The 26,556-nt window shown below is 34.2% G+C and overlaps 1 protein-coding gene across 4 annotated transcripts in view; it reads right to left on the bottom strand.

The window, feature by feature from the left end:
* Positions 1 to 9,322: 9,322 nt before the first annotated feature.
* The window catches only part of LOC128189802 (short transient receptor potential channel 7-like), a 51,779-nt gene continuing 34,545 nt past the window's right edge, over positions 9,323 to 26,556 (bottom strand). For 3 of the 4 annotated variants that reach the window (XM_052861562.1, XM_052861563.1, XM_052861564.1), the window contains 15 exons: positions 24,458 to 24,570; positions 23,207 to 23,365; positions 21,158 to 21,649; positions 20,738 to 20,914; positions 19,541 to 19,705; positions 17,365 to 17,617; positions 15,888 to 16,027; positions 15,448 to 15,547; positions 15,155 to 15,306; positions 14,685 to 14,839; positions 14,136 to 14,334; positions 13,675 to 13,905; positions 13,130 to 13,267; positions 11,768 to 11,834; positions 9,323 to 11,342 (listed from right to left, as the gene is read on the bottom strand). In XM_052861562.1, the coding sequence (XP_052717522.1) occupies positions 10,777 to 11,342; positions 11,768 to 11,834; positions 13,130 to 13,267; positions 13,675 to 13,905; positions 14,136 to 14,334; positions 14,685 to 14,839; positions 15,155 to 15,306; positions 15,448 to 15,547; positions 15,888 to 16,027; positions 17,365 to 17,617; positions 19,541 to 19,705; positions 20,738 to 20,914; positions 21,158 to 21,649; positions 23,207 to 23,365; positions 24,458 to 24,570 (3,107 nt within the window). In that variant the 3' untranslated portion in view covers positions 9,323 to 10,776. The remainder of the gene's footprint in view (positions 11,343 to 11,767; positions 11,835 to 13,129; positions 13,268 to 13,674; positions 13,906 to 14,135; positions 14,335 to 14,684; positions 14,840 to 15,154; positions 15,307 to 15,447; positions 15,548 to 15,887; positions 16,028 to 17,364; positions 17,618 to 19,540; positions 19,706 to 20,737; positions 20,915 to 21,157; positions 21,650 to 23,206; positions 23,366 to 24,457; positions 24,571 to 26,556) is intronic. The other variant, XM_052861565.1, reaches the window with a different exon arrangement.

Below are 26,556 nucleotides of genomic sequence, written 5' to 3'. Positions count from 1 at the left end.
CCTGTATAAGCATCTCTGTTTCAGACCACAATTCAACATTATACATTTATTGCATGAAGGTGAGTGAGGGAAATATGAAGATTTCTCCAAGAAAAAAATCATATTTCCCAAGGGCATCGCCCGAGGGAAATTGGAATAAATCTTCATATTCCCTGAACATTAAAAGTTGTTTGATTTCCCCTGTTACTGTCTCACTTTTCTTTCATAATTTCGAATCATAGATAGTGAAGTTGGTTTTGTGATATATAGAGAATCATAATGATTTGATATTTTTGATTTAATCATACTTGTCTACATCATATGCTCATATCGGCTTTTTCATTTTTATGAAATCACCCTGTCGCGTGACTTTCTAGACCAATCAAATATAATAGAATAATCATATTAGGATGAAATGATAAATGATGCTGCATCTCTGTTTCTTCTTGGACGGCATGTTCTCTCGCTTTCAACTATGTCTACTGAAGAGCGTCGGAAATGGGCGGTATATATTACCCCTCTGACTCGTACCATGGAACACATGATCGCACGTCCAATCGCATTGGCGCACGTTCAATCGTCCGATCACCTGGTCTCTCGCGCGATCGCATTATCTTTCAACAGTCGCTTTCATTGTACAACAGTCGCATATATACGCAAGATATATCGCAAGATTTAATGCGTTTACATCGCACAACGCTCGCTTAGATCGTGCGAATTTCGTACGAATACTTTTTTCAAATGCGATTATTTCGGCAACAGTTTACGATTCATATCTAATTTTATCGGTCGCACGAATATTCAGTCGCTTTTGCTCGTGCGCCAATTGTGAAAGGGCCTTAAACAGTGAAATGCTTTGTTTGTGATGAAATTTAATTTATTCTTTGAAGTCTACATGTTTTTTTTATATATTATTTAAGTATTTGCATTGAACAAAATTTCACTGCTGGAGATTATGAAGTTTTTTAAGTGTACATCAATCGTGTAACGATCGGAAAGAATAAGGAACAATAAGGAAAAATTGAGAGGTTTTCCGTTGAATGATGGTTTATTTCCTTATGTCGTAGATCCGTATACACTGTATTTGAAAATTCGGCTTTATTCTCAATTCTTCATCAATGGACCGTTAGACTCTTCACAAGGATAGAGAAATTGCGTTCTAATTTTAAGGTAAGGTCTGCGACTTGCGTTGAATTTTTTTTTTCAGTTTTAGAAATCTTAGAAATTACACCATTAACCGTTATGCTGCTTTTGACTGGGCATGAGGCCAACATGATTTGTTGAACCAAACAATTTCTTTCGGTTTTTGACCTTGGGCAACATTTGCGTCTTCTGGCCCAACAAATCGTACGTTTCCTGAATCCCAGTCAACAACTTTCCAGTGAATCTCTTCACTGCGTATGCAAATATAATTTCAAGTAGCAACCAGCTCTTCGGCTATTTCCGCTCTCCCGAATTTGGACGATTATTAATTAGCTGTGATGTCTTTGTGACGGTCAACCAATTTTATGTTGGACTGGCAGACCGTTCAGTATTTGATTTGTTAGATTGATTGCATAAAAATAAGTTTTGATAAATTTTTTTGGTAAGAATTATGAAGAATATTAATAGCATTATATAAATACTGCTCTTTGGGAGGGTAATAGTTGAAATTTGCACCCCCGAGAAAACCATTGTCAACCTCCGCATTAACATTGGTATCTCGGGGGTTTCAGTTTCAACTGTTACCCTCCCAAACAGGCGGTATTTTTTCTAATATACTGAGTATCCTGATTATAACATAATTAACGCGCATGTAGCAATTTGTTGTTACCTGTTGCCAAATGTGTTGCTAACTATAAGGGTAAAAGAAAAGCCGAGTGGCGTCCTACCGGGCTAACCGCAACTTCACGGGTTAAAATCTTTGTACTAATTGAAAATTAAAGATATAAAAAATTAAAGAAGAAAAAAAATCCACTTTTTTGCCAATTTTGAAGCAATGTGGATTTGGCCGATCACATGACATCCAGCAAACACTGTTTGATCACAAATTACTTTTTGCAATAACAGCCCATGTTTCTGACAAATGATACCATATGACAACCATTCACGGAAATTGTAAACTTGTTAAAGACTTGTCAAAATTTGGGACCGAGACAAATTCAGCAACAAAAACGAGAACACTTTTTTAGATCATATAAATAAATAGGAAGTATCAAGAGATTTTTTTGTTTTAATATCAGGGTGAATTTTATCTAACATGCACAACTATTTCCTTATATCCAGACATTAACTGACAACGATCAGTTGATCTAACAGTTAAATTTCCGTAATTAGTTCTTTATAGATGTATAAACATTCACCAAAATAGGAAAAATAATATTCGTTTAATTTATATGAAAAATATATAATCGTACCGCATTTGATTAATATTTTTTATACGTGATACCACGTATTAGTTAAACATTTTTCAAAGCGTTATTCGGATCATGCAAAGAAACTTTCACGCAGTTTCGTTGTAATGTAAATGTTCACGCACATGTATGGAATGAGGGACATATTCAAATACAAATATATTTTCTTTCAAACTATTTAATTTCTATACAGTTGCAAACATGTATATAGCCGTCTTCAAACTTTTTACGAAAAAATGTTGAAGGACAATTGAAGTATTTGTATAAAAATGACAAAACTAATACAAATACTAATATTGTTATGTAGGAATAAAAATCAACACAAATATTTAGATGTCAATTCAGGCATAATTTTTTAATTGTGACGATGGTCTACACTTGACTCATCGCTTATATTGCGTATTAAACTATGATGAAATTGTCTGCAAACAAGCCCTTGTGTTTGATTGAAGTCATAAGTAGACAGTATCCTGCCATTCATAAACATTGTTTAAAAATAGTTAAGTGGGAATTTTTTGGTCTTTATTTAGGATTTTATATATTAAAATATTTATACTTAAGATAACGTGTATATATTGACAATTTAATCAACGTTGTTTTAGATGAAGATGGGAGTCGGGAAACTGTTCTTGTTTGTTGTAACACTTTTTGCTTGGTGCAACCTGTATGTTGATGCGGCGATTCCTTGTAAAAATTCTGATTCGGCCTACTTTGTCATCAAGGACTGTAATCAGTCAAATAGTACTCTACAAAATAGTACTTCACCGGCTATTGAGTCTACTACGGAGGCAAATAGTGCTACGCTATCCAGTACGCCATATTCTGTTGAGGAGCCTGGCCGGGTGTCGCCGAGTTCCCCTGGGTCACATGCCGACCCTCCCACCAGTGGACTGACCCCACGACGCTACAGTATCGGTACCATTCCGGCGGTCTTGGGGATGTGGATCTGTCTTCGACAGGCGAGTAGTTTATGACCGAGGAAAGTAAACAACTTATTTTCAATACGGGTAGGGTGTAAAAATGAATCGACGATGTAAAATATTTCTCAGTATCTTGTTCAGTTTTATTTTTTTTTCATTTTTAATGAGAACAAGTAGAGTATGGAAAGCAATATGGTTATCACAATCAATCATTATAATATGGTACATGTACATGTATATAATGTCATCCATTTTATAAAGAAACCAACATTTCTCGAAAATTTTTAAGCACATTACAAAAGGAGCTACTAGTATATTTTCTATTTTTTTTTTCAGGTTTGATCTCTCTCACCAACATTTTACAAAAAATGAAACTTATCACCAAGTAATTCAAGAAGCAGATGTTATGCAGATCAGTAAAATACACTTTTAAAAGATTATACTGTTGTTTTAAAAACACAGAATTACTTGCCTTAATTGTTTTTTATGAAATGTTAATTAATATATATATGTATATTACATGTGTAACTTAAGTTATGACGTACTCTATTTACATGGCTTTTGCGTTTCTTGCAATTGTATTTACTGAAATGTTTTTGGTGAAGTTGCATTTATCATGCATTTATCATGTATTTATCATACATTTAATTTTTGTTGTTTTTAGCTCACCTGAGCTGAAAGCTCAAGTGAGCTTTTCTGATCACATTTTGTCCGTCGTCCGTCTGTCCGTCTGTAAACTTTTTACATTTTGAACTAAAACCGCTTATCCAATTTCAACCAAATTTGGCACAAAGCAGCCTTATTGGAGGGCGAATATAAATTGCAGAAATAAAAGTCCGATCTGTATTCAAAGCGGAGAAAACATTGAAACTGTAGAAAAAGGGGGGTGCATTTCCAAAAATCTTCTTCTCAAGAACTACTGATTCCAATTCAACGTAGTTTAGCATAAATCATCCTTATGGGAAGGAATATATAAATTGCAAAAATTAAGGTCTAATTCTGTTTCAAATCTGAGTTATTACGAAAATAATAATAATGGAAAGGCGTGATTCAACCTATTTAATAGCTTCGGGTTCGGCATACGATAAAATGGGTAGACAAGACTTGGCCTGGGTAAAACAAATATTGGCAGTTATTAATCTGCCAATCTCATTAAAATTTCAGGATATTTGATGGACCAGTATATTTTTTTTGCTGTAAATATTGCTGCAAAATAATGCGTATTTGGAATTGACAATTGCCGATATGCCCCGGCTTTTATTTTGCCACGGCCCGGGTTTGCATACCCATTTTACCAAGACTCGTATTCCATACTTCTAAAACGAGGTTCTTTGTTTAAAGCAGCCATGACATTATACGAAAAAGGGTCGATCTGACTATGATGAATTTGCTTGTTGTGCAACAGTTCGCGAATGAAGGGAAATTTTTTGAAACATGCAAAATATATTGGTGCCGATTTTGTGAAGTAAATTGAGGCTAAGTATTTCAATGCGTTGACAGTTTTCACACATGACGTTGGTGTTAGCTTGTTCTGATTTTCGTTTCGTTTTCATTATTTATGCTTTGTAACCTGGGAACTATCGTCTATATTTCGTGATTTTTACGTATCAAATCAAACAGAGACTTCGGTAAATTAAACAGTTAACTGTTTATTTGCGCAAATTAAGCAAAATCTGATGTATCAAAAAAGTACTGAAATACAATTCATTCTATCGGTAATTCGGCAGTATCTTTTGCGTAATGGTAAATTAATGCAATAGATTTTGTTGAGATGCTCGGCATTTTCTCGAGTTTATTCAGTTTGAATAGAGTTTGATATCGCTGTCGGAAATATGTAGGTATATACATGTATATATATGATTCATTTCGAAAAAATAAATTGTGTTCTTTATTTGTTATAGTGCATGTTTCTTGTGTTTAATTGTTTACAATTTCTATTTACTAACTATATTTGAGTGTTAAGCTTCGAATTATAAGCAAGATACAGAGATTTGCTCACAATTCTAAGTTTGTACACAGATCTTAAAAACTTAGGATTAAAAAAGTAAAAAAAATTGTCAATATTTATTAAGAAAATTTTCAAAGTCTGTTCTTCCAGAACCCAACTTTAACAACTTATTGTATTGTAAACTTAACCTTTTTTCGTCATTATTACTCCTACTGTACATGTGATCCTTGACTGTGTTTGTGTACATTTGTATAAACTGATTTTGAACCTCAAATACCAATGAACTGGTCTTGAGTGAATAAAAGAATTGAAAATCTTAGGCCATTCTTTTTCCTATTTTTAATGCTGAATAGGAAATACCAAGTTAAAAATCTTAAGCTGAATCTAATAAACTCATGTGAACAAAATATGACTCAAACCTAGGTGAACTGTGAGCTCTGTATCTTGCTTATAGTTTTACAATTGACGCTGAAATTTTGGTTGAACAAAAAAAAATTCTGTATGAATTAGAGTATGTTAAATACTTGTATAAACAAAATAATGATATTCTGTATATATCTACTCTCTTGGGCCCCCTCTTTATACAATAAATAATGTGAAATCTACATCAATTTTGATAGTTTCTCAGACACGGGTAAATAAAAACATCTTCAAAACAGTTTCCATAGTTCTGACACATTTCTGTTGCGGTGATAAAGTAATTATCGCTATTCCTTAGAACATATCACAGCGGAAAATTATCCTGGTTTGTACGCGAAGTAAATAACAGTCATTTAATTATAATGGAGAAGACAAATAAGATTTTTGAATGTTTTTAATTTGAGGAATTGAGCACATTGAGGTACAATTTTCTTCTTCACATCTATACATGTAGGATTTTTAAAATAAAAAACAATAACTATTATATTTTTTAAAAATACAATAACTAGTAAGTAGTTGATGAAAAAAATGTACATATATGTTTTCATATATTTTGATCGCTTTACAAAGTTGGAGGGGGGGGGGGGGGGCAGAACGAACATATAGGGAATTGGAAGTAAACAACTTAACAGTGTACTCCTACCAAATGTTTAGTTTTTTATCTTGCGTAGGATTTTCTTATTCTGGTAAAAAATAGTATTTATGAAGGTACAATGTCAAAGATTATGTGTATGCAAAAATAAGTGTAAAATTCGAATACTTTACAATATTTAATTTTCGTTATTCTACCGAGGGACCATACGGCACAATATCTTATGAACGCCCATTGTTGCTCAGGTGAGCGATGTGGCCCAATGGGCCTCTTGTTTCTGTTAAATTTATAAGTATACAGCATAAAGTAGTATGCATTACTGATATTGTATGATCTATTTATTTAAAGAACGAGTTTGTTTTCATTTTTTTAGTTTGAGAAGAGGAGTAGTTTGTGATAATGACATTAGCATGATTTAAGTATTTCAAAAGTACATAATAAAATGCATACAAAATTGCAATGCTCTCCTAGATCCTTATCATGATTAATGACAAATATTACGATACTGTCCAAGAGATTATTAAAAAGTGCTTGAAATGTCTTTTTTTAGACTTGTTATTGAATTAAGAAATCGGACATATCAAAACCCAACCAGACTCCTGATGATTAAGGTGGTATGGGACACCTCCATATTGTGACGTACTTCCGATATATATTTTTTGCAGCATTGGCATAAAAGTTATGGTGGCATATCTCTGCCCCATGTGTGCAAATAACATAACTAAGTTGCATGTCGACATAAATAAGTTGCTTGTCGACATAAATAAGTTTCATGTCGATATAAAGAAGTTGCATGTTAACATAAATAAGTTGCATGTTGACATCAATAGGTAGCGTATCTAGAATCTTGGATGTCACATGTTGGCGATATTTGAAATTTTTTATAACTCTTTGTTGATTGCAGTTTTCTTGCATGTCAACATAGTTATGTTGCATGTTGACATAACTATCTTGCATGTCAACATATTTATCTTGCATGTCGACATTATTAATAGAAAAATAACTTGCACACAAGGGGCAGAGATATGCCACCATAATAAACAGACTATGCTAGTACAAATGAGAGGTAGTTCACAATACATGTGTAAGCTAGCCTACATGTAGACTCAACGACTATCATTAGATGGAAAGTTGCGTTTCCTTCACCTTCCAGTTTTACTTCCTTGATTGTTCAAGACAAAGGGCCTAGCCCATCTTGAACTTAATTTCAATGTGTATGTATAACCACACATGACCTTTGATATTTATGATTTAATTGAAATTAAGGTCAAAACGGGCTTGGCTTGTGATCCAAGGGCTATGTTTATGTATACCTTAATAGCTGACGTAACTAATCTACAGTATGCACGGATTGAGGAGAGGTGTCAGGGGTGACCGTACCCTTGAAAATTATTTTGTTTGTATGTACCAAATTAGTCGTTGTAAATCTCTTAGTAATTTCCTGGATCTGCATATACATGTATGTACAAAACATAACAGAACTTAAATTGTATGATCATGTAAGTGTTTATCGAGTAGTTCCACTTCACTATTGGTTTTTTTGTATGTTCACAGAGGAAATACAATGACTAAAAACAGAAAAGGCGCTTGAAACGTTTCCTTTATACTGTCTGTAGGTATGACGTTTTCTGTCTGAACGTCGTGATGTTCGTTTCCTTCACTGCCATTTGTTGAATTATTTATCTACATGTGTATTTATATCCACTTCTTTACAAAACATTTACTCTCTTGATAATCAAGTTTTTGTGTGTTCTAATTATTTGTCATTTACGTTTTTGTCATCGACACTGGGCAACCACAATCCACGGAATCTTGAACTCCTTGATATGTTATCCGATAGATAAATTTTGAAAAATGAAGTGAATGTCTGTGACTGGTCACAAAACCCTTTCACCAAAGGCAGTGGCACATTATCATTTAAATTTTAATTGATGTATGAGTCTTTTAATCAGTTAATGTAAACTGCAGTTCTATTTGTGTCGCTATCTTCTGATAAACGAATACCAGGTATATACACAAACACTTTGTAAAATTGTACATGTACATAAATGAATCGAGGAGAACTGATTAAACAGTTATCAAATTATGCAAACTCCATTTATAGGCTGTAATCTATTTATTTAGATGAGTAATATTTTATCAGCGAACTTTCTACTCAATAAAAGCGTGTCATGAGAGAAAACTTTTGTTTTGATTTAAGTAGTTGTAGATTTTGGAGTTGTCTTACTTGCATACATCATTACATGTACGCCATAACAGTTTATGGAGCACACCTACAGTTACACGAAGGATTTATAGCACACATCATGCAAGGGTATCCATTGCTACATGTACATGTGCATTGTGATTATTTAAGGAGGACAGATGGACATCAAATCTACCTCAAATTTACTTATATACAAGATTTAGCTAAAATAAACTATTATTTTGTAAAGAAAAGTCTATATACTTTAGCTTTAACCATCGAACAATTTGCTCTTTTTTTTTTTTTACATATAGAGCTCTTTTTATCAAGGAGATCAATACAGTCTTTAACAATGGCCACCTTCACCCAGCCAACTTTATATTATTTCTGAGGATAATTTCCTGTTTCCTTTAATTTGCTTTTGTATATTTAAGAAATATTATTATTCTACTATTAACCAATTGGTAGTAAATCATTGATTTGAATCGAACATTAAATCATATACATGTACATGTACATGTAACTGTCACCGAGAGAGCTGTTTGATAAAGTTATGAAAAAATAGTTTAAAAACCCCAACGTTTTCATTATCCCATTTAACTGAGTTAACGCTTCGGTTTGAGAAACATTAAGGTTGGTGAGTGGTCGTGGCCATTTTTGGACTAAAACAATCTCCTTGAGGTAAAAGAGTTATCTGCACATGAATAAAAAAGGAAAATATTCAAATTTATGATTTTTCTGTACTAAATAATAGGTTATCGCTATTAAAATAAATTAAATCTTAAAATTCGAAGGTTGGTTCGATGGGCAATTTGATGACCATTCAGTCCCCTTATGCCATAAACAGATTGGTTTTTTATGGAATATCAAAACAAAAACAGTATAAAAAATCAAGACATTTTATTAACATGTTGTATGAGTTTAGTTCTCGTTATTCGGACGAAGGACCGTTTGTTTCCTATCAGAATCCACATGGTAAACATTCAAAGTTCTCAGAAACATGATTCTTATACATCGCCCTGCATTCATTGCCATCACTTTCAAAACAATATACAACAGTATGCATACAAGATAATTCCTATATCATTTATGTTTCAAATAAGCAATAATTAAATTTAAATACCTATTACCTTGTAATATGGTGTCTGTAGATGAATTTGGCGTTCTAAATCCGATCATATAAACATTTTATTGCCTACAAGGTGGATAAATGCCATTTCCGTTTATAATGTCGATCCGCATTCATAATTTACCTTACTTATCACAATAGCACATATTTCAGCTTGTCCGTAAATATGTGCCGTTATCAAAGCAAGTTTTATTTACAATCCTAAAATTTACCTAGTACTTAAATATAATTAACTTTCCCAAAATCTATTTTTGTAATATTCAGAGCATTATTGACTTTCCGGAAATATATTTTGTTTACGGTTGATAATCCGTTTTTACATGGTCCCTTCCTTTTCTATTTTGATCAGCTTCATTGAGGTCGGTAAAAGTTGACGAAGTTGGGGGCGAGCCAGTTGTTCGGCAGTCCCACTGTTGTATATATTTTGCAATATTATGAGAACCACTGTAGCCAATTTACGCCATCACTTAATAAAATTTAAGTCTATTCTTACTGGTTTTGTACTTTATGTTATTTAGCAATTTCAATAGTCTTGTGATAATGGTTCTCAATGTATTGCCTTAGGAAAATTATTTCCTAGGCGTAAAGGATTACTCACCAAAGATTCCAAAACTCAAGAGAAGATTGAGTTCAAACCTTACACGATTATATCTGATAATCATTAAGTAATCCGTTGATTTAAAGGTTTTAAAAAAATGGTTTTTCGATCCCCGATAAAACATGTTTTAGAAAAAGGATGTTCGTGAAAAAAGATTTGTTTTTATAAGGCCCAGCTCCATTTTGCAATTAACAATTGCTTCCTTCTGGGCATCTTAAGATAATAACGAGTAGATGAATCCAGATATCAGTCTTACCGTGTCATTAACACAGTACTAGTGCACGAAGGAGCATAAAAACTAAAGACTACTAGGCACTTTCCGGTGTGATGTGGAATTTGTTGCCATTTAGAAACATAGGTTTCGAAAACTTTTTTTTAATCCTTTTGGAATGGGGTGCAATTTGTTTTAAAACAGCGAGCGAGCAGTCGGAATGAAAAAAAAAAATTACATAACCATATTAATAATATGCACTCGTTAACAAATAAAAATAACTCGCATATAGATATCCTCCATTCTCAAAAACATATTGAGTACACGATTTAAACAACGAAATATGGGGTTCATAAACACAACCAGTTGAAATACAATAAAAAAAACAATTTATACAAATATCACAGTTTGGCATCAAACGCGTTTTTGACGTCATTTTCGTTCATCACATGAACGATGATGTCATCGGTGGAGTAGTTTTCATCATCCAGCGACTGTTGACGTGATAACCGTGGTGACGTATTAGTGTCCTGACTATCTGAGCGAACTCTGACCTTCAGACGCCTGTCCTCTCTCTGTGACGTCGCTTCCTCTTCCGGAATGTCCTCCAAATACTGATTCCTGGACATTGATAATTGCTGCAAGAGTTCGTCCTCCAACGATGGTTCGTCTAATGAAGAATAAGCACTTTCTGTCAACAGAGGAGCTGCAAGGCCTGTATCATCCTCACTTTTATCTCTGCTTCTATGAACGTCATTAGCATGCCCGCCATTTTGATAAACGTCTGCGGTGTTTGTTTGACCTAGTTTATTAAGGAGCACAGTTTGTTGATGAATCAGGTGAGTCATTTTCTGCTCCATCTTGTTTATCTTTTCTCGACAATCTTGACTCTCGTCTTCTCGAGATTGTAAATGATTGAGGATCTCATAACGGAAGCTAGAAATATCTTGTTTGACTTCATCAAAGTCTGAAAAAACACATCGATAATAAAGGTTATACATGTATAATGGTTTCTATTACTGAGGTACAAGTTCATGTTCAATTTAAAACGTTTGTAGGCATTCCATTTTTAGTTTACAGACGATACATGAAATATAAGGCATAATTGCATTGTCATCATCTCGCAGGGAAATAGTATAAAAAATCGTTATACTCTATCCTTGTTTCTTTTTCTCTAACTTTCAAAGTTTTTGCTTAACATTTCGATAATCATATAATAATACATTTGCTAGATTCATTCACTAAAATCGAAAAATGTTGTATGTACACATTATCTGTTCATCTTCCAAAGGGGTGGGGGGGGGGGGGGGTAATTGGAAGTTGCATGTACTTTGTATATACTAATGTACTAAATATAAAAGAATTAAATTATTTATTTTCTAAACCACTTACCATCGTTGCTATCGTTTTCTCTCTGCATGTCAAATATGTATCGTTTAACAATTCTTTTCATTACTCTCTGTAATAAATGAAACGAAAAAAAATTATTTTTTGGATACCTCAACGAATACTATTTTCCTTTATAATGATAGCAACCAGTATTCACTATACAAATACTGCCTGTTTGGGAGGGTAACAGTTGAAATTGACACTCCCAGACCTAGAAAACCATCGTCAACCGACGCGAAACAGAGGTAGACAAAAGTCTTCGAGGGGTGTCAATATTTTGTTTGTTTTCTCCCACACAGGCACTATTTATTATATTTTACTGAATGTCTTGATTTTAAAGAAAAGTTAACTGACTTCTTTTGGAATGACGTGAATTCTACATCGAACAGTACGCGCACAATTTACGCGCATTTAACAATTCGTTGTGTTCCCCGCGGTGAGTTCAACAAAACGAGCGCTCGAGGTCGCTCGCCATTTGTGTTACGGGTATAGGGAATTTGCGCTCACTCTGTTGAACTCGCCTCCGTTGTCAAGTATTTTGCTAAGCTGAGAGCAATAGAACGGATTATGAACTGCGTCTTAACCAATCAGAATTCATTATTTAACATGAAAGTATCATAAATACATGCAACTGGATCAAGATGAAATAAAACATATAATGTTTCTAGCTAAAGCACGCATTGTGGAAGAAAAAAATATGCACCAAGTAACTCGTTGAAAAAATAATGTAAAAACTATTGGTAGTCCTAAGCTTCATTGTTCATACAAAAACATTTAAATTATATTAAAATTAACTAAACTTAAAATTAAATGGAATTAAGAATGTGGTAAGGCCTGTCAGCCATCTAGAATGATGGATCAATATTATTAAGAAAAAAATATCAACAACAAAATTGCAGGGCTTCAAACAGTTAAAGCATTATGAGCAGCATTTTTCATGTTGAATTTATTCTTTTTACTAGAATTTTCTTTTCTACTAAAATGACAACAATATCATGGTTTTTTAATTTCTGTTAGCCATATTTTTGTGGAAAAGGCCGTTAAGAAGCCTTATTTGGAGCAAAATTGAATTATCGTCGTCCTGTACAAAAATTGATTTGCTATATATTCCTTAGAAGAGAAATATTTCCTTTGACAAAAATTAATGATTTTTTCAAACCTTATTTATCATAAAAGTTTAAGTTATATGTAGACTTATAAAACTTGCAGGTTTTTGCAGCAAAATAAAATTCTAAAAAATACAACCCATATTGCTTTAAAATACCATTTTATTTATAGGTGTGTTAATTCTGGGCAGGATTAATGCTTGAAAGTCTGGATCGAATCCTCAGTGTATTTACAAAAGGAAACGTGAGAAGCATTTACTTTATATGTTAATTTTTCTTCAAACAGATTGGGCTCGGAATCACTCCTGACAAAGCCATTTGTCGTCTGCATTCTCTCTCGGAATCTCTTGATGCCGTTTGCCTGATGTGTGGAGCGTCCATCATCCCACCCTGAATTCTAAACAAATAAGACAAAACCTTTACCAAAACTCAAAGAAAATATGACCTTATTCTATAACTTTAACGTGTAACGAATGACAACGTATTTTTACTCAAGAAAGCTACTTTTATCAATAAGTTTTAAAAATTGCACAAAACAAAATTGGCCAAAAACTAAAATAAACGGGTTTAATATTATTTCAAAACTGGACGAATTAATTTTAAAAAATTCAAAAAGTTTTTCATATTTTGTAAAATAAAATAAAATACACCTTAAAAATTCTGACCAACAGTGTGTGCTGTGCTTTTGTGATTCTTCTTTCGATAACATAGCTCAATGTTTGATAAAATGACCTAAAATTCTTTACATATCAGATATAGAAAATAGCGACCCCTATCGACCCCTGTGTGCTAGCCCTCTCTTACCGTTGTTGTGGGACTAGTGGCGTACAGCTCCACATCCTTAATCCTCCCGGGGTGGGGCCTCATCTCTCCTGCCTCCCCCTTACAGAAACACCGACTGAATTTTGAGCACAGCTTCCAGACTGACTTTGGAGTGGGAATCATGTTGAACGGAATGGGTAGGGTTGCTCCTGATTTAATGTAGTCCATGTATAACTTACTACGGGCGAATTTCCACTCGGTGTCCGAGTCTTCCTGCGGAAAGAAATTCAAATATGCTCATTGTCATACAATAGGACCAAATAGTTTTTTTTTCTCGCAATTTTTCTATCAGCCAGGAGATAACGCCCTTTCAAATTTGTATACTTGTATACGTCCACAACCAACTCTTAAGAACTTTTTTTCTTTTACAAAATATCGTGATAAGATTAGAATTTACCTTTAATGCCATAATATTTTTAAAACCAAAACAAAAGTCTAATCACCTGAATGAGTTCGAATGACCTGGACATCATGGCAATGAGCATGTTGAGTAGAACGATGACACTGCACCAGTTGTAGGCACCAAATATCCAGTAGCCCACGTACTGGGTGAAGATGTGTTCAAACTCGTCTAACTCTACTATAGTGGCATCCCCGCGCCCGAACAGTGACCAGAATACAGTCCGAACGGTCTTGTCTGGTCTGGAATAGAGGGATGTCAATGTAATCACATCACAACATTTGTAATTTGGTCCCTCTATCACCAACCTCTGTAATCTAATTCCCCAGCCTCAAACCAGAGGTTTTACCTCATATCTATGCTTTTTTTCTTATAAGAATTTGAGTTAAGAACAGCGTTAAGTTAAGTATAATTTCAAAATATTAGTGACGTCAGTCCTCTGTAATTTGCATTTTACTAAAAATGTGGCATTAGAAAAGCTTTAGTAAGACTACTTCTTACCATATGATTATTTCACCAAAATTAAAATGTTTTCATTGTTTTACGACTCAAAAATTTTCCGGATGAAATATTAATCAAAAGTTTCCCCTACATTCCAAAAGCTTCCTCCGCCCTGACTGTGATGTTGTTTTTCATGAATTCTACTTTTTCCCGGACTTGCTTAGGGTAGTACCAGTACAGATTGTGTAAACCGACCATAAAGGCGACCAGGATCACCAGAAAAATCGCTAAGAACTTGATGATGTCCTGCAAATTAATCAACAATTAATACCTTTATCAATGTGTACCAAAGTATTTCTGTACCATTAAGTCTAAGCGCCATATTTACACTTTGCACCGATATCAAATACATCAAATTCAACCAATATTTACATTAATATTTTTCATCATTTTATTTTTGAGAATTTAGCAAATGGCATTGCCAAATCGAGAAATAAACATTAACGCCTAATAAAAAAGTGAGCCAGCAGTTTATGATTTTATTTCATATAGAAGTACTTTAGGCTAAAAGTTTTTTGTGTTATGATGCTGAGTCAAACCAAAACATTTCTAACACCTTACCGTCATCATCCGGGCGATTGAAATTTGCATAGGACCGAACATTTCATTGGCTGGTAGGATGTAGGAGACCCTAGTGAAGCTGATGACATTCGCAATGGCAAACAGTCCCTCAGCTATGTTGTGGGGGTCGAGTGAGTCCCAATAAAACCTGTCTAAAGGGCATTAATTTTGATTTGTTGATTAAATGCATATAAGACGTTCTTGGTCTAAAATATTCAAAACGAGATATTTCACTGCATTACATGCAATTTGTTTGATACATGTAATTTATCATGCCCTTTAATATATTTTACCTGCGATGATCCAGTACATTTGCTTTGCTGCTGTCTGGTCACTAACAAGTAATTTCTCCCAGGGTTCTCGAGCCTCAAAATATTGTAATGCAACGTTTACCTATAATTCATACGGTAGCCATTTTATTTCAAGATTGTTAACGAAACATTTAAAATCGAATTTAAATACAAATGTACTTGTTAGCGGAGAAAACATAAAATTTCACATGATAAACTCTGTTACAATGTATATATGATAACATACAAGTATTTATAAAAAACGTATATCGGGGATAAACTTATTGTTTATTCATAGCCTTGACATTGAAGCCTTTTCCCCATTTTGCACTTTTTCATGTAATCGGATAAAATTATATTGCTAGGTCGAAAGCAAAGAATTGATATTATGGTCTCTGTGTAATTCAATATTAAGCTTTTTTTCCCTATAGAAGCTGCTTTACCTTCCAGATGCAGACGTACTTTAAGGTGAATGAGGACAGGTATAAGGTGAGAACGGCCACGTCCAGGTAATTATACAGGGAGTCAAAGTAGTCGTACAGGCCCTCACTGAACACCTGCTTAATCTCCTGCCAGAGCATGCCTACAAAAAAGGGTCAGGCTTTGAATTGCAATTGCGGCTACATGTAAGATGGAGGGACATCCCAGGATGCGATAGTAAACACGAAGATATGTAAAAAGGTCATTAATAACGACTCAAAGCGACGAAAAGCTGTGTTAAGAAACACGAAATTCGCATACATGTACATGTACTAGCAACTTAATGAAAATGACTAGATATCATTAATATGCTGACTATTTCAAAGGTTCCCGCTTTAAAAAAAGAACATAAAGATAAAAAGCAATTTAGAGACTTTTTTTTAACTTTAACATCTTACTAAGAAATTTATTTCCAATTACGCAAAAAATAATTTATGGATGAAGTTTAAGGCGGATAAGGTCAGTGCAAGGGAAAAAAAAGGTGCTCGACAAAAATTTTCCCAGAAACAAATGACGTGAAATTTTGTTCAACGTCATCGTGCATGGCCGCCTTCAGTTTCGGGGGTACGTCTTGTTGTAAAGTCCGAGTTAGATTTGACCAATGATCACAAGAGGTCTGCTATGACTTTGAAACCAACACAATTCTTTGGGTTTTATCGAGTCTTAGCAAGATTGAACAAAAGAGGAGAGAAATGTGGCTCTACATGGATTTCAAAAAGCTCTAATATGCCCTTCAGCTTGCCAATATATGATCTACGATCTATATTTAATGTATCTCCGTATACTTTGTCAATCAATAATGAATAATAACCAGCTTCTTAACCAATATGACATCTAGGATTGCTCTAACATCATTTTACTTGACCATGCCTCGTAAATCATTGATCAAAATTGACACAAATAAGCTGTAGACTTGCCCATCTCATATTGCACCCATCAAAATTTGATACCATTAGACAGTTGTCTGGAGATCTCCAAACCTACTAACCAGATTGATCGGTGGGTCCCGCACATTTCTATTCATGACATCAACGATGCAAACAGCCAAGGGAATCGGAATTTTATTCAGAATTAGAGGCTCCGATTCAGAGATTACCGGCCATTTATAATAGGCTGTTTTGGTCCAACTCTGCAGAGAGTTACTATGGGTTCAAAGGAACTCGATGGAACTTAAAAGATGTAAGAGGTTTGACACGGAGTCATGAATTCAAAAGCTACGGCTCTGGAATTTATCAGTGTCAACTCTGATCTAGCTTTCTAATAAATCTTATTAATTATATCGGAATGGTACATTATATCACTGGTAAATGCTAGTTAATAAAGACAAGACAAACTGATTGGTCTTGCCATGCATCAGAAGGAAATTACATACCAAATAAACAAAATTTAAAAATCTCAGGATCTTAAGGACGAACGCAGACGACAGAAGCTTGTCATTACCAATAATCCACAAACTGAGTCCTATTTGTATAACTTCCGGTCGGCACGTTCGAACCACGAAGTCCTCAGGCAACGTCAGTCTGCTGTGGTTTTTGTACCAGAGGTAGTGTCTGTAAGGTCCCGGAAATGACGACATCCGACTGAGGTCCGTGGTGCCCTCCGCACTGGAGATCAGAATCATGATCAGGAAGGTCACAAAAGACATGGCGTGACCGATGAACTTGATACAGGGGTACTGGAGAAAGCGCCCGACCTACGAATGCAATCCGACATACAAGTATCCTCTTTATATCAATGCTAAACAGAAGAATTCATATTTTTATAACACATTCCCAAGCAGGAAGGGTTGGTGGAATATTGCGTATTAAGTTAACGTTTCAAAGGGCTAGGTACTTTTAAATCCTCGCCAAAATGACATATTTGATCAATGACATAGCAGTAAATTGCTATTCCTGCTGTCCTATCAATGAAGATATGAACTAATGAATTCACAAATAAAATAGAGATTTACGAAATTACAGATATTGGTGTACTATATTTCTATAACCAAGCAATAATTATACATAGACCAACTGTATCATAAATAAAACTATTATCATTATATATTTCATTTTTATAGCATTCAGTAAGATTTTTTAATTTTTAAGCTAGATGTATATATTTAGTTCTAACAAAAGATTGAGGACTCAAAAAAAATTACCGGGGGCTTCCATTAGTTCCTAAACAAATAAATGAACATGTATTGAAAGGGGTGTAGAGAGACTTATAGACCGCAAAACGCGGCGTTATAAAGCTTCATTAATGCTAGTCTAGCCATTGCAAGAAATTTCTGCATAAATACATGTTAAGATGGCCCTGAAAAGACATTTTTGATATGCAAAGAATATCTTAACTGTGTCATATGATATTGTTTTCTATCGGATTATTTACGTTCGTGAGTCTCATCTAATGAATATACCATGTAGCGGGTTATGATATCATATTATAATACCAAAAACGCAGAACAGAAATACAGCATGCGCATGGAAAAAGCAACTGCTACAGTTGTTTTGAAAGGCGTAAATGAAAAGTACACGTGAACCTGCTGCTTTTGAGGACCCAAGACAAAACAACCACAAGCTTGTTGTAAACTTGATTTTATTTTTATCAGAAATTGGTACAAAGTACTACATGTACGTGCCAGTATTAGAATGTTTAAGAATCCATACAATTAACCCTTAAAATACTGGTAATATGCGGGAATTTAACATTACCCTTCCCCCTCTCCCCACAACATGAATCGTATACAGAGTCCAATTTCTTCTATTATGTTTGGTCAGTTTCCTATCTAATTATGTTTATTTGTGAATGCTGCGCAAACATTGGACGAAAGCAACAATCAATTCAACCTCTTATCTGAGTTTGATGTTTTTAACAGCATTTTCCTTAAACTAGTTCAGTACTTTCTTTAAAATGTCAAGAAGTACGAGCTATTTTAAAACCAACTTGTATTTTTACGCCCATTTTTTTTGTTTAACGATTTCATTGTCTCAAACATTATACTGAGATCACACGGCGTTCTAAACACTTATCCCCAGGCAGATTGAATGAAATGAAAACTCAGTCGTGCTCGGTTCAAGTGTTAAATATTTGGAACAGAAATTGACCCAACCGCAAGAACAAAAAAATCTTTCTTGTGTAAATATTTAGAACTCGGTAAACACCTGAACTTTCCTGGCTCAAAATATTGTCTATTTCCTGTCTAGAAAAGATTTACATCTTTGCGTCCTTGCTGAAGTGCTTCTAAATGGTTATTTATTTTTGTAATCGTTCGATAGAGCCGTGAACTACTTCTTACCGATATATCAGAGAGTTTTTCGAGTGTCTACAAATAAAATTGATTAACACAGTTCCTTCAAGGCATTCTTCTATAAGGAATAAGACGGTTTTTAGTGAGTGTAATTGAGAAGAACGGTTGCATAATATGTCCCCCGAGATTGCCAAAAATATTAAATAAAAAAATGCAGGAACGAGAAATAGCAGTAACACTTCTATTGACATTTCCCAATCACTGATACAGAGATGTGCATTCTAAAAAATGCTAATCTGACCACAAAATGAATAATAAACACTCCAGAACTGAATAAGCAGAGACTGTCCAACCTTGGGGGTCGATACTGAGTGAACTCAAGCTTACCTTAGAATGAGGGGCAAATATGTATAGAATGGCTAACAAGGGATAGACGGAGGTTACTCCAAACACCATCAGGGACCGGAAAAACCAATTGGAACGCTCCATGGCCCTCAAATCGTTATACCATATACTGACCAGCTTCTGTTGGCAACTAGCGTGGGCCACAAACTGCAACATGCAACGAGTTAAGAGCACAGTTATTAGATGGAATATTTTATTCTTTATTATCAACTTTCTTTAAATGAACAAAAATTGTCAATATCGGAAAAGACTATAGAAGAAAAACTAGAAGAAAAATTTACTTTATTTTTTATTATTTTCAGAGAGCTTTCTTCAAGTTTGTTATAAGTCTTAAAATGAGATCAAATTATCATTTTTAATAACCTGACCCAGATTTAATTTAACAAAGTTTAAACTTCTACCCATGCTGAGAGAATGAAAAAAAAGTGAGCAAGCTCACATACCCATTGGTCCCCATTACTTTAGAATGGCTCATATAATGAATGGCAGAGTATGCATTAAATTCACATTAAAAAAAAACCTAACTCCAAAAACAAAAATCACATAAAAACTTCCTGCACCTACAATTATTCACATCTACATTTCTGTCCTTACATTTCTGTCCTTAACAAAACAAAAATCTAAGTTCAAAAGTGCCAAAATTCGCAAAAATATGATTTCGGAATTTTCTGGTAATATGCATCATCTACACGTTATGGCTCAAATACCTAGTACCTACCTAGTTTCTCTAACTTAAGTTTTCGCTTACAAACAGTTTACAACTATTATCAATTTATGACCAAAATTCAAATGGGTAAAAATTTCCAGAAAAGTAATGGAATCTGAATAATTTTATGCACACCTACACATTATGTAAATACATGTACCTAAACAATTTTAAGAAATTCTCTGCGGCGGTTTAAGTTGTGCTTATAAAAGAACTCAGGACTGACAGACTGACTAACTGACCAACGAACAGGTCAAAAAACATTATAGAATAATTAAATTCTAATCATTAAAGTATAATAATATCATATTTTCTGATATGGTGGCTTCGTATCTTAGTCAGTAAGCATCCAACTATGCAATATCTTTTTACACCCCTTAGCAATGAAAATTTTCGGCAGAATAAACTGACGGAGGAATGCTAAGCTCTCAGCTGGATATGATTGTAAGAGACGTTTGACCACCATCACTCACTTTTTTCTCGCTGTAGTGGATTGCCAACTTCAGTCGAGACAGTTGTTCATACGTTTCGTCATCGGGTTCACGTTTCTTTTTGTTGAGAAGTTTTTCCAGTTCATCATGACCTCTAACCTTGTCTAATAACCGAACTACGTACTCACTTAATTGATCTGCTAATGCTAAATAATCACTCTGAAAAAATAAACAGATATACCATTATAACCGTAGAAATATTGAGTTCAGCAATAAATACGCTCATCATTTCTACGTTTGACGTCAATAGCTATGTGTTGTCATTCTATCCAATTTCCCTCAAACGAAAAATCAAACATTGTACTGACAAGCAAAACATTATATTCTCCTGCAAGATTGATGCGACTGATAACAATCTTAATGACTTTGTATTTTTGTCAGGGTTTCTTGTATATATCTCACCTTGTAATATTTTTCCACTTTTGCAACACATCTTAGTTCCCTAGCTAGTTCAAACGCAGTCAAAATAGGATCGTTACTGGATAAGGATATATAGGCGCTACTAGCTAGGCCTCTGTAGGCATTCAGCCTCGTTTTGGCTAATCGTAGCTGGTCAAAGACCAGTTTGTTGCTACACTCCTGACAATTACAGTAATAATGGTGAGGCTTCCTGATTGTCTCCCCACGTAATAACAAAAGCTGGACGATTTCAAATTGGTTCCTCTCTGCGGCCAGAATCAGAGGAGTAATGTCAGAGGAAAACGGTGAATCTTCGCTTGTTGTATTGAAAAAATAATCCGTCTCCCCGAAGCGTTTATTTTCACGTTTGACATCTTTATACTTTGGGTGTTTAAGTATGGTTTCTGCGATTTGTTCATGTCCAGCACTAATGGCTTGCAGAAGAGCTTCGTGAATACTGGCAGCATTAGAACGATCCAGCAGCAATTCAACAACCTACAAATTTCTCTTATCACTATCATTACGTTTGTATACTACGAATGAAAGGAAAATACATGCATGTCTTATAAAATCAATGCAGCTGATTTCCGATCTTTTTAGTTATCATCAATGAAATATGTTCAAACCATCAATGCAGTTACATGTAGTATTCCATTCATGTACACAAATCATGATCAGAAATCCTTTCATTCTTATAATTCGTATAAACAAGAGGCTTGAAGGCCTTGACGGTCATATAAACAAGAGGCTTGAAGGCCTTGACGGTCACCTGAGTACCATAGCCACAAGACTGACCCGTCAGAGGGTGTCATTTTTTTCATTTAAGATACATTTTGGAATCTAACCCCTAATCCAAAGCTTCTCTGACTGGTATCCCTGCTATTTATTATCGTTTTCATTTTACATTATATTATATGATATTCATAAAGGGGAGGGGGTAGTAAGAGTAAGAAAATAAAGAATTATCTACTTCCTTTCTCCAGAGGCCAAAAATTGTAAACTTTTGGTAGGAGAGACCTGCAATCCTTTAAAGGTCGTTCTTTTTTAATATTAAATTTACAGTTTCATTTTAAATGCACACAAGCACGCAATACACAAAAGATTAAAAAATATTTTCTAAAATAAAACACAAATTCAATTTAATAAGGCCAAGTGAATTTATCTTAAAATTATCAAGTTAAAAATGTAAAATTGTTCACAGAGAACGTTAGGCAAACGGCTAATGGTTGCTAAAATTTCTCAAGAAACGTAAAATTACATGTTCACAATATACCCATATTTGTCGCACACACCCCTTTCCAAAAAAATGAATTTTACAATTTATGAGCAGGCTTCATAACCATGCATTTAGTTTTTCTAAATATACATGTATGTCAGAGTAAAGATGACAATTTTTGAAGGTTAAATACTTTTTTACTTTATTGCGATACTGGCCCCGCCATAGGTCCTGAACCTCTGACCCAGGGCCCATGAATTTCACAATTTTGGCAGAGGGCTTCATGGACATTATCAATACATTTAGTTTTTTCAATTATATACAGAAGCAGAGAGAAAGATTTTTAAGATTTGATACATTTTTATTGTTTGGGTAAATTGGTCTTACCCTAATGCCTGAACCCCTGATCAAGGGGCTATGAAATTCAAAAATTTATAACAGGGCTTCGTGGACTTTATAACCATGCATTTAGTTTCTCTTAAATATATATGGAGTATACTAGTATATAGGAAATATTTTTTTTAATTCAATATATTTACGGAGGGAGGGGGGGGAGGACAGGAATTTCAAAGATTCCTTTTATCACAGAGATGCTTCTAACCAAAAATGGTAACAATTGGCCTTGTAGTTTTCTACAAAAAGAATCTAAATTCTTATTCTATTTATTAAAAATAATCATCGGTATTTGCCAAATTAAAGGTCTTTGTATTGTCAATTTACTGGTATATAAACGTTTGCCCATATTGTTGATGCCAACTCTGAACCCATTAATTCGTTTACATCTTTGTGTGTGATACTGAACAGATGATGAGCGCCTCTCAATTGGAGTAAATTACCTCCAAGTGTTCGTTGCCCACAGCCAAACGTAGAGGAGTGCGCCCAAGAATGTCGTTAAAATCAACGTTAAAGTTAGGGTGTTCTTCCAGCAGCCGTTTTACGGTCGGAATGTCCCCGAACTCCGCGGCAAAAATGAATTCCTCCTCAAGGTCTGAAAGCTAATAAGAACACGTTTTTTTTAAAAATACATAGTGAATGTGACATAATTTTCTTTGATCACATAACACATTTAGAATTTGTTTCAGTCTGACCAAAAAAAAAAAATATGGGATTTGTCTTTTAGAAAACTTTTGAATTCGTGTACAATTGTTTCCGTTTCTCCCGAATCAGCCTTCATAAACACAAGATAAACTGATGAGTTACTGTAGGTAAATAAGGTACAATTGCAGAGGAAATGGTGCATTTAGTTCGAAACTGATTCACACCAGGTATATATATATATATAGAAGGCTTTTTTGTACTCCATCAAATTTGTCTGTCTAGCTCGCAATCAGGATACGTCGATTTGCCTAGAATAATTATCAGTTCCTTTCAAATATGTACTTTACCCAACATAATTAAGTAAATTTCCTTGGAAAGTTATCACAGGTGCTTTACAATTGCCTCATACATCAAAAAAATTCGTAGAAATCTAACACTAGTTATCTTTTTTTTTTCCAAGCATTACAAACGCATATATACTGTATAAACGAAGCAAACAAATCCTGATGCTTTTATGCCAATCATCATTCAAAGGAGAACACAACTGCTTTTCAAATCGTAATTATCGGAGCACTCAGAGATTTATGGTTTGAGCCTCACTAACGCTCCAAAAATCTATTGTAATTGTGAAAAAAAACGTGTGCAGAAAACACGCCCGTGGCAATTTCCTCGGTCATAGATTACACTATATGACTTTTGACGTATGGATTTTTTGTATGTTTAACAAAGCAGTTAAAATTGATACAAGAGGATATTTCTAATTTTTAACTTTAAATACCCAGCATATAGCTTTGTCATTTTATTTATGGAAACTCTCAGAGTCATGTGTTGTAAGAATACATATGTACTCACCTACTTTGATAAAAAAAATTCTATTTTGGCATATGAGATTTCACAAAATTCATAACTTTTATTCTACATTTTTTTAATCAAAACAATGTTCACTGTTATTTAATAAACGAAACATTTTGTACATGAGCTTAAATATATGGACTTCTACAAACTTGAATAACGTAATTTTGATGGGGATGGAGTTTTTGGGTACTTACAGGTCCTTTGCTGTTGCTAGACTTTTCACTGGACAACGTCAGCCGAGATAGCGACTTTTTATTCTGATGAGATTTGTACGGCATTCCGTCATTCACTTCATTGTTTCGGGAGGCTAGAAATAAAACCAGTCACTCATTAAATATCTACGAAGTAACACAGTCTGGTGCAGCGGAATCCCAGAGTACCCATGACGTCACAAAGAAATGACAATGTTCAAGAATGCCTTCAACTTTTTGAAAACACACATTGTTCAACAAGTAAGCGTGTTATGACTTTCAGCCACAAAGCACGTGTGGGTAATGCTCAATTATCCCCTTGCTACTATGGAGACCAGGTAAAATAATGCGATTTGATTTGTCCACAGCGACAATTACAACGAATTACAATAAATGATGTTCCCAGCTGTTTTTCTTTCCTATGTGGTCAAATCACATATTCTACATGTATTTATCACGTGTGATTCCATACTCCTCCTACTATTCTCAAGTGTAGGGTACCTTACATTGAGGATGTAACGTTGCACTTCCTTACACCTCATACATCTTGTTCCTTCGGGAAGTTCCCAGAATTCTGCGAGGTGGAAAAATTTGCTTATAAAAAAAATACGAGCTGATCTTCAGATAGCATCACCCAGAATCGTGTTTTCTGTCTTGCAAAACACAACCAACGGGGTCTGTCTGGTTAAATCTTACTTGTACTGGTACCAATTCCATTTACTTCAGGTTTTTTTTTAATGAATAAGAAGATAAGTTTATCTTTAAAATCAACAGGTTCAAAATCGAGAATTGATGGTTGTGATTAAATGGAAGCAGGTGCTACATGCAACAGGTGGGACCATTTAAAGAACCCTGGAGCTAGAATAATTTATTTTGAACACAATACACGTCTACAGTATACATAGATTATTATTAATAATTTTGAAAATTAATATGGAATTTTGAAAATCATTATCAAACATTTTCATTTGGCTTGGGATCAAGATGCACAATCCGAAGATTTGAAGCAATTTTCACAACGTTTTTAAAACGCTAGGTATAGCTGCAGTGCTTTTTGTCGCCAGATTTCTAAACATTCTTTCACTTTTGTTTTCGCGTTTTCGAAACACCGCCACCTACTGGCAATTGCTAAAGAAGAAGTCGTAACCTGCCGAACTCATAACCATGCAATAGAGAGAACTTTATATCTTCAAGTTATCCTGCACATAGATACATTTTTTTAGCAGTATGAAATTGGTTTTTAGTATCATTTAATGAATATCATTATTAATTAATTTATACATCGGACACGAGTGCTTCATAGATATCATGAAGGTTTCTTTCAAATTCGAATTTAAAAAAGTGTGTTAAGCACTGAGTTGTGTTTTAGGTGTTATTTAACAATTGGAATAATTCTACAATATTAATTATTTTATAGGTTTTGAGTGTCATTAAACAGTGTAGTCTTAAAATTCCTGGCCCGCCATCTGGTCCCCAAATGTTTCAAGTTCAAATAAACTTTTATTATTGCCGCTTCTATATATCCGGACGGAAAAATTTAAGTGTCAGTAGACATTTAATTGCTTTCATTATCTTACCAAGTGTTATTTCTTGTTAAAACTTCTAGCCTAAACCCTTTCAAACAATGCAATCACCTGTTACTTGGTAATGGTGATTTGATTTAAATTCATCATCGACATTGGGCACGAGACCCTCGTTTACCCATAACAGGTCGAGCTAATGTGTTCCATCAACACCATGTTCTATATAAAAATGCAGACTCTTTAATACAAAATATTTTGAGAAACATCTTTTCCATGATGATTTGTGATGCTTTACAATGTATATTGACCTAATTTTATAGGCATCGTTTTCTGATTGAAATATCCACGAAACATTTTCTTTCAATTTGCGTAGGTTGGTAATTTGATAATATTCCAAAACCAATTATTTGAATATAAATGTAATTTATAAAACTTATAACTGTCAAGTTACTTGAAATGTTGCAGCAAATATATGTGTCATAACGTGATGCCTCGTTTAAAATCGCTTAGACGACTTTTCGTGGTGTGCTAATATAATTTTATTAATTATTTGATTTATCTGCCGCGGGCGAAAACGCC

This window comes from Crassostrea angulata, chromosome 6 (genome assembly GCF_025612915.1).
Source record: "Crassostrea angulata isolate pt1a10 chromosome 6, ASM2561291v2, whole genome shotgun sequence".
NCBI lineage: Eukaryota > Metazoa > Mollusca > Bivalvia > Ostreida > Ostreidae > Magallana > Magallana angulata.
The sequence above is the reverse complement of the archived record's forward strand: the minus strand, read 5'-3'. Positions and strand labels throughout refer to the sequence as shown.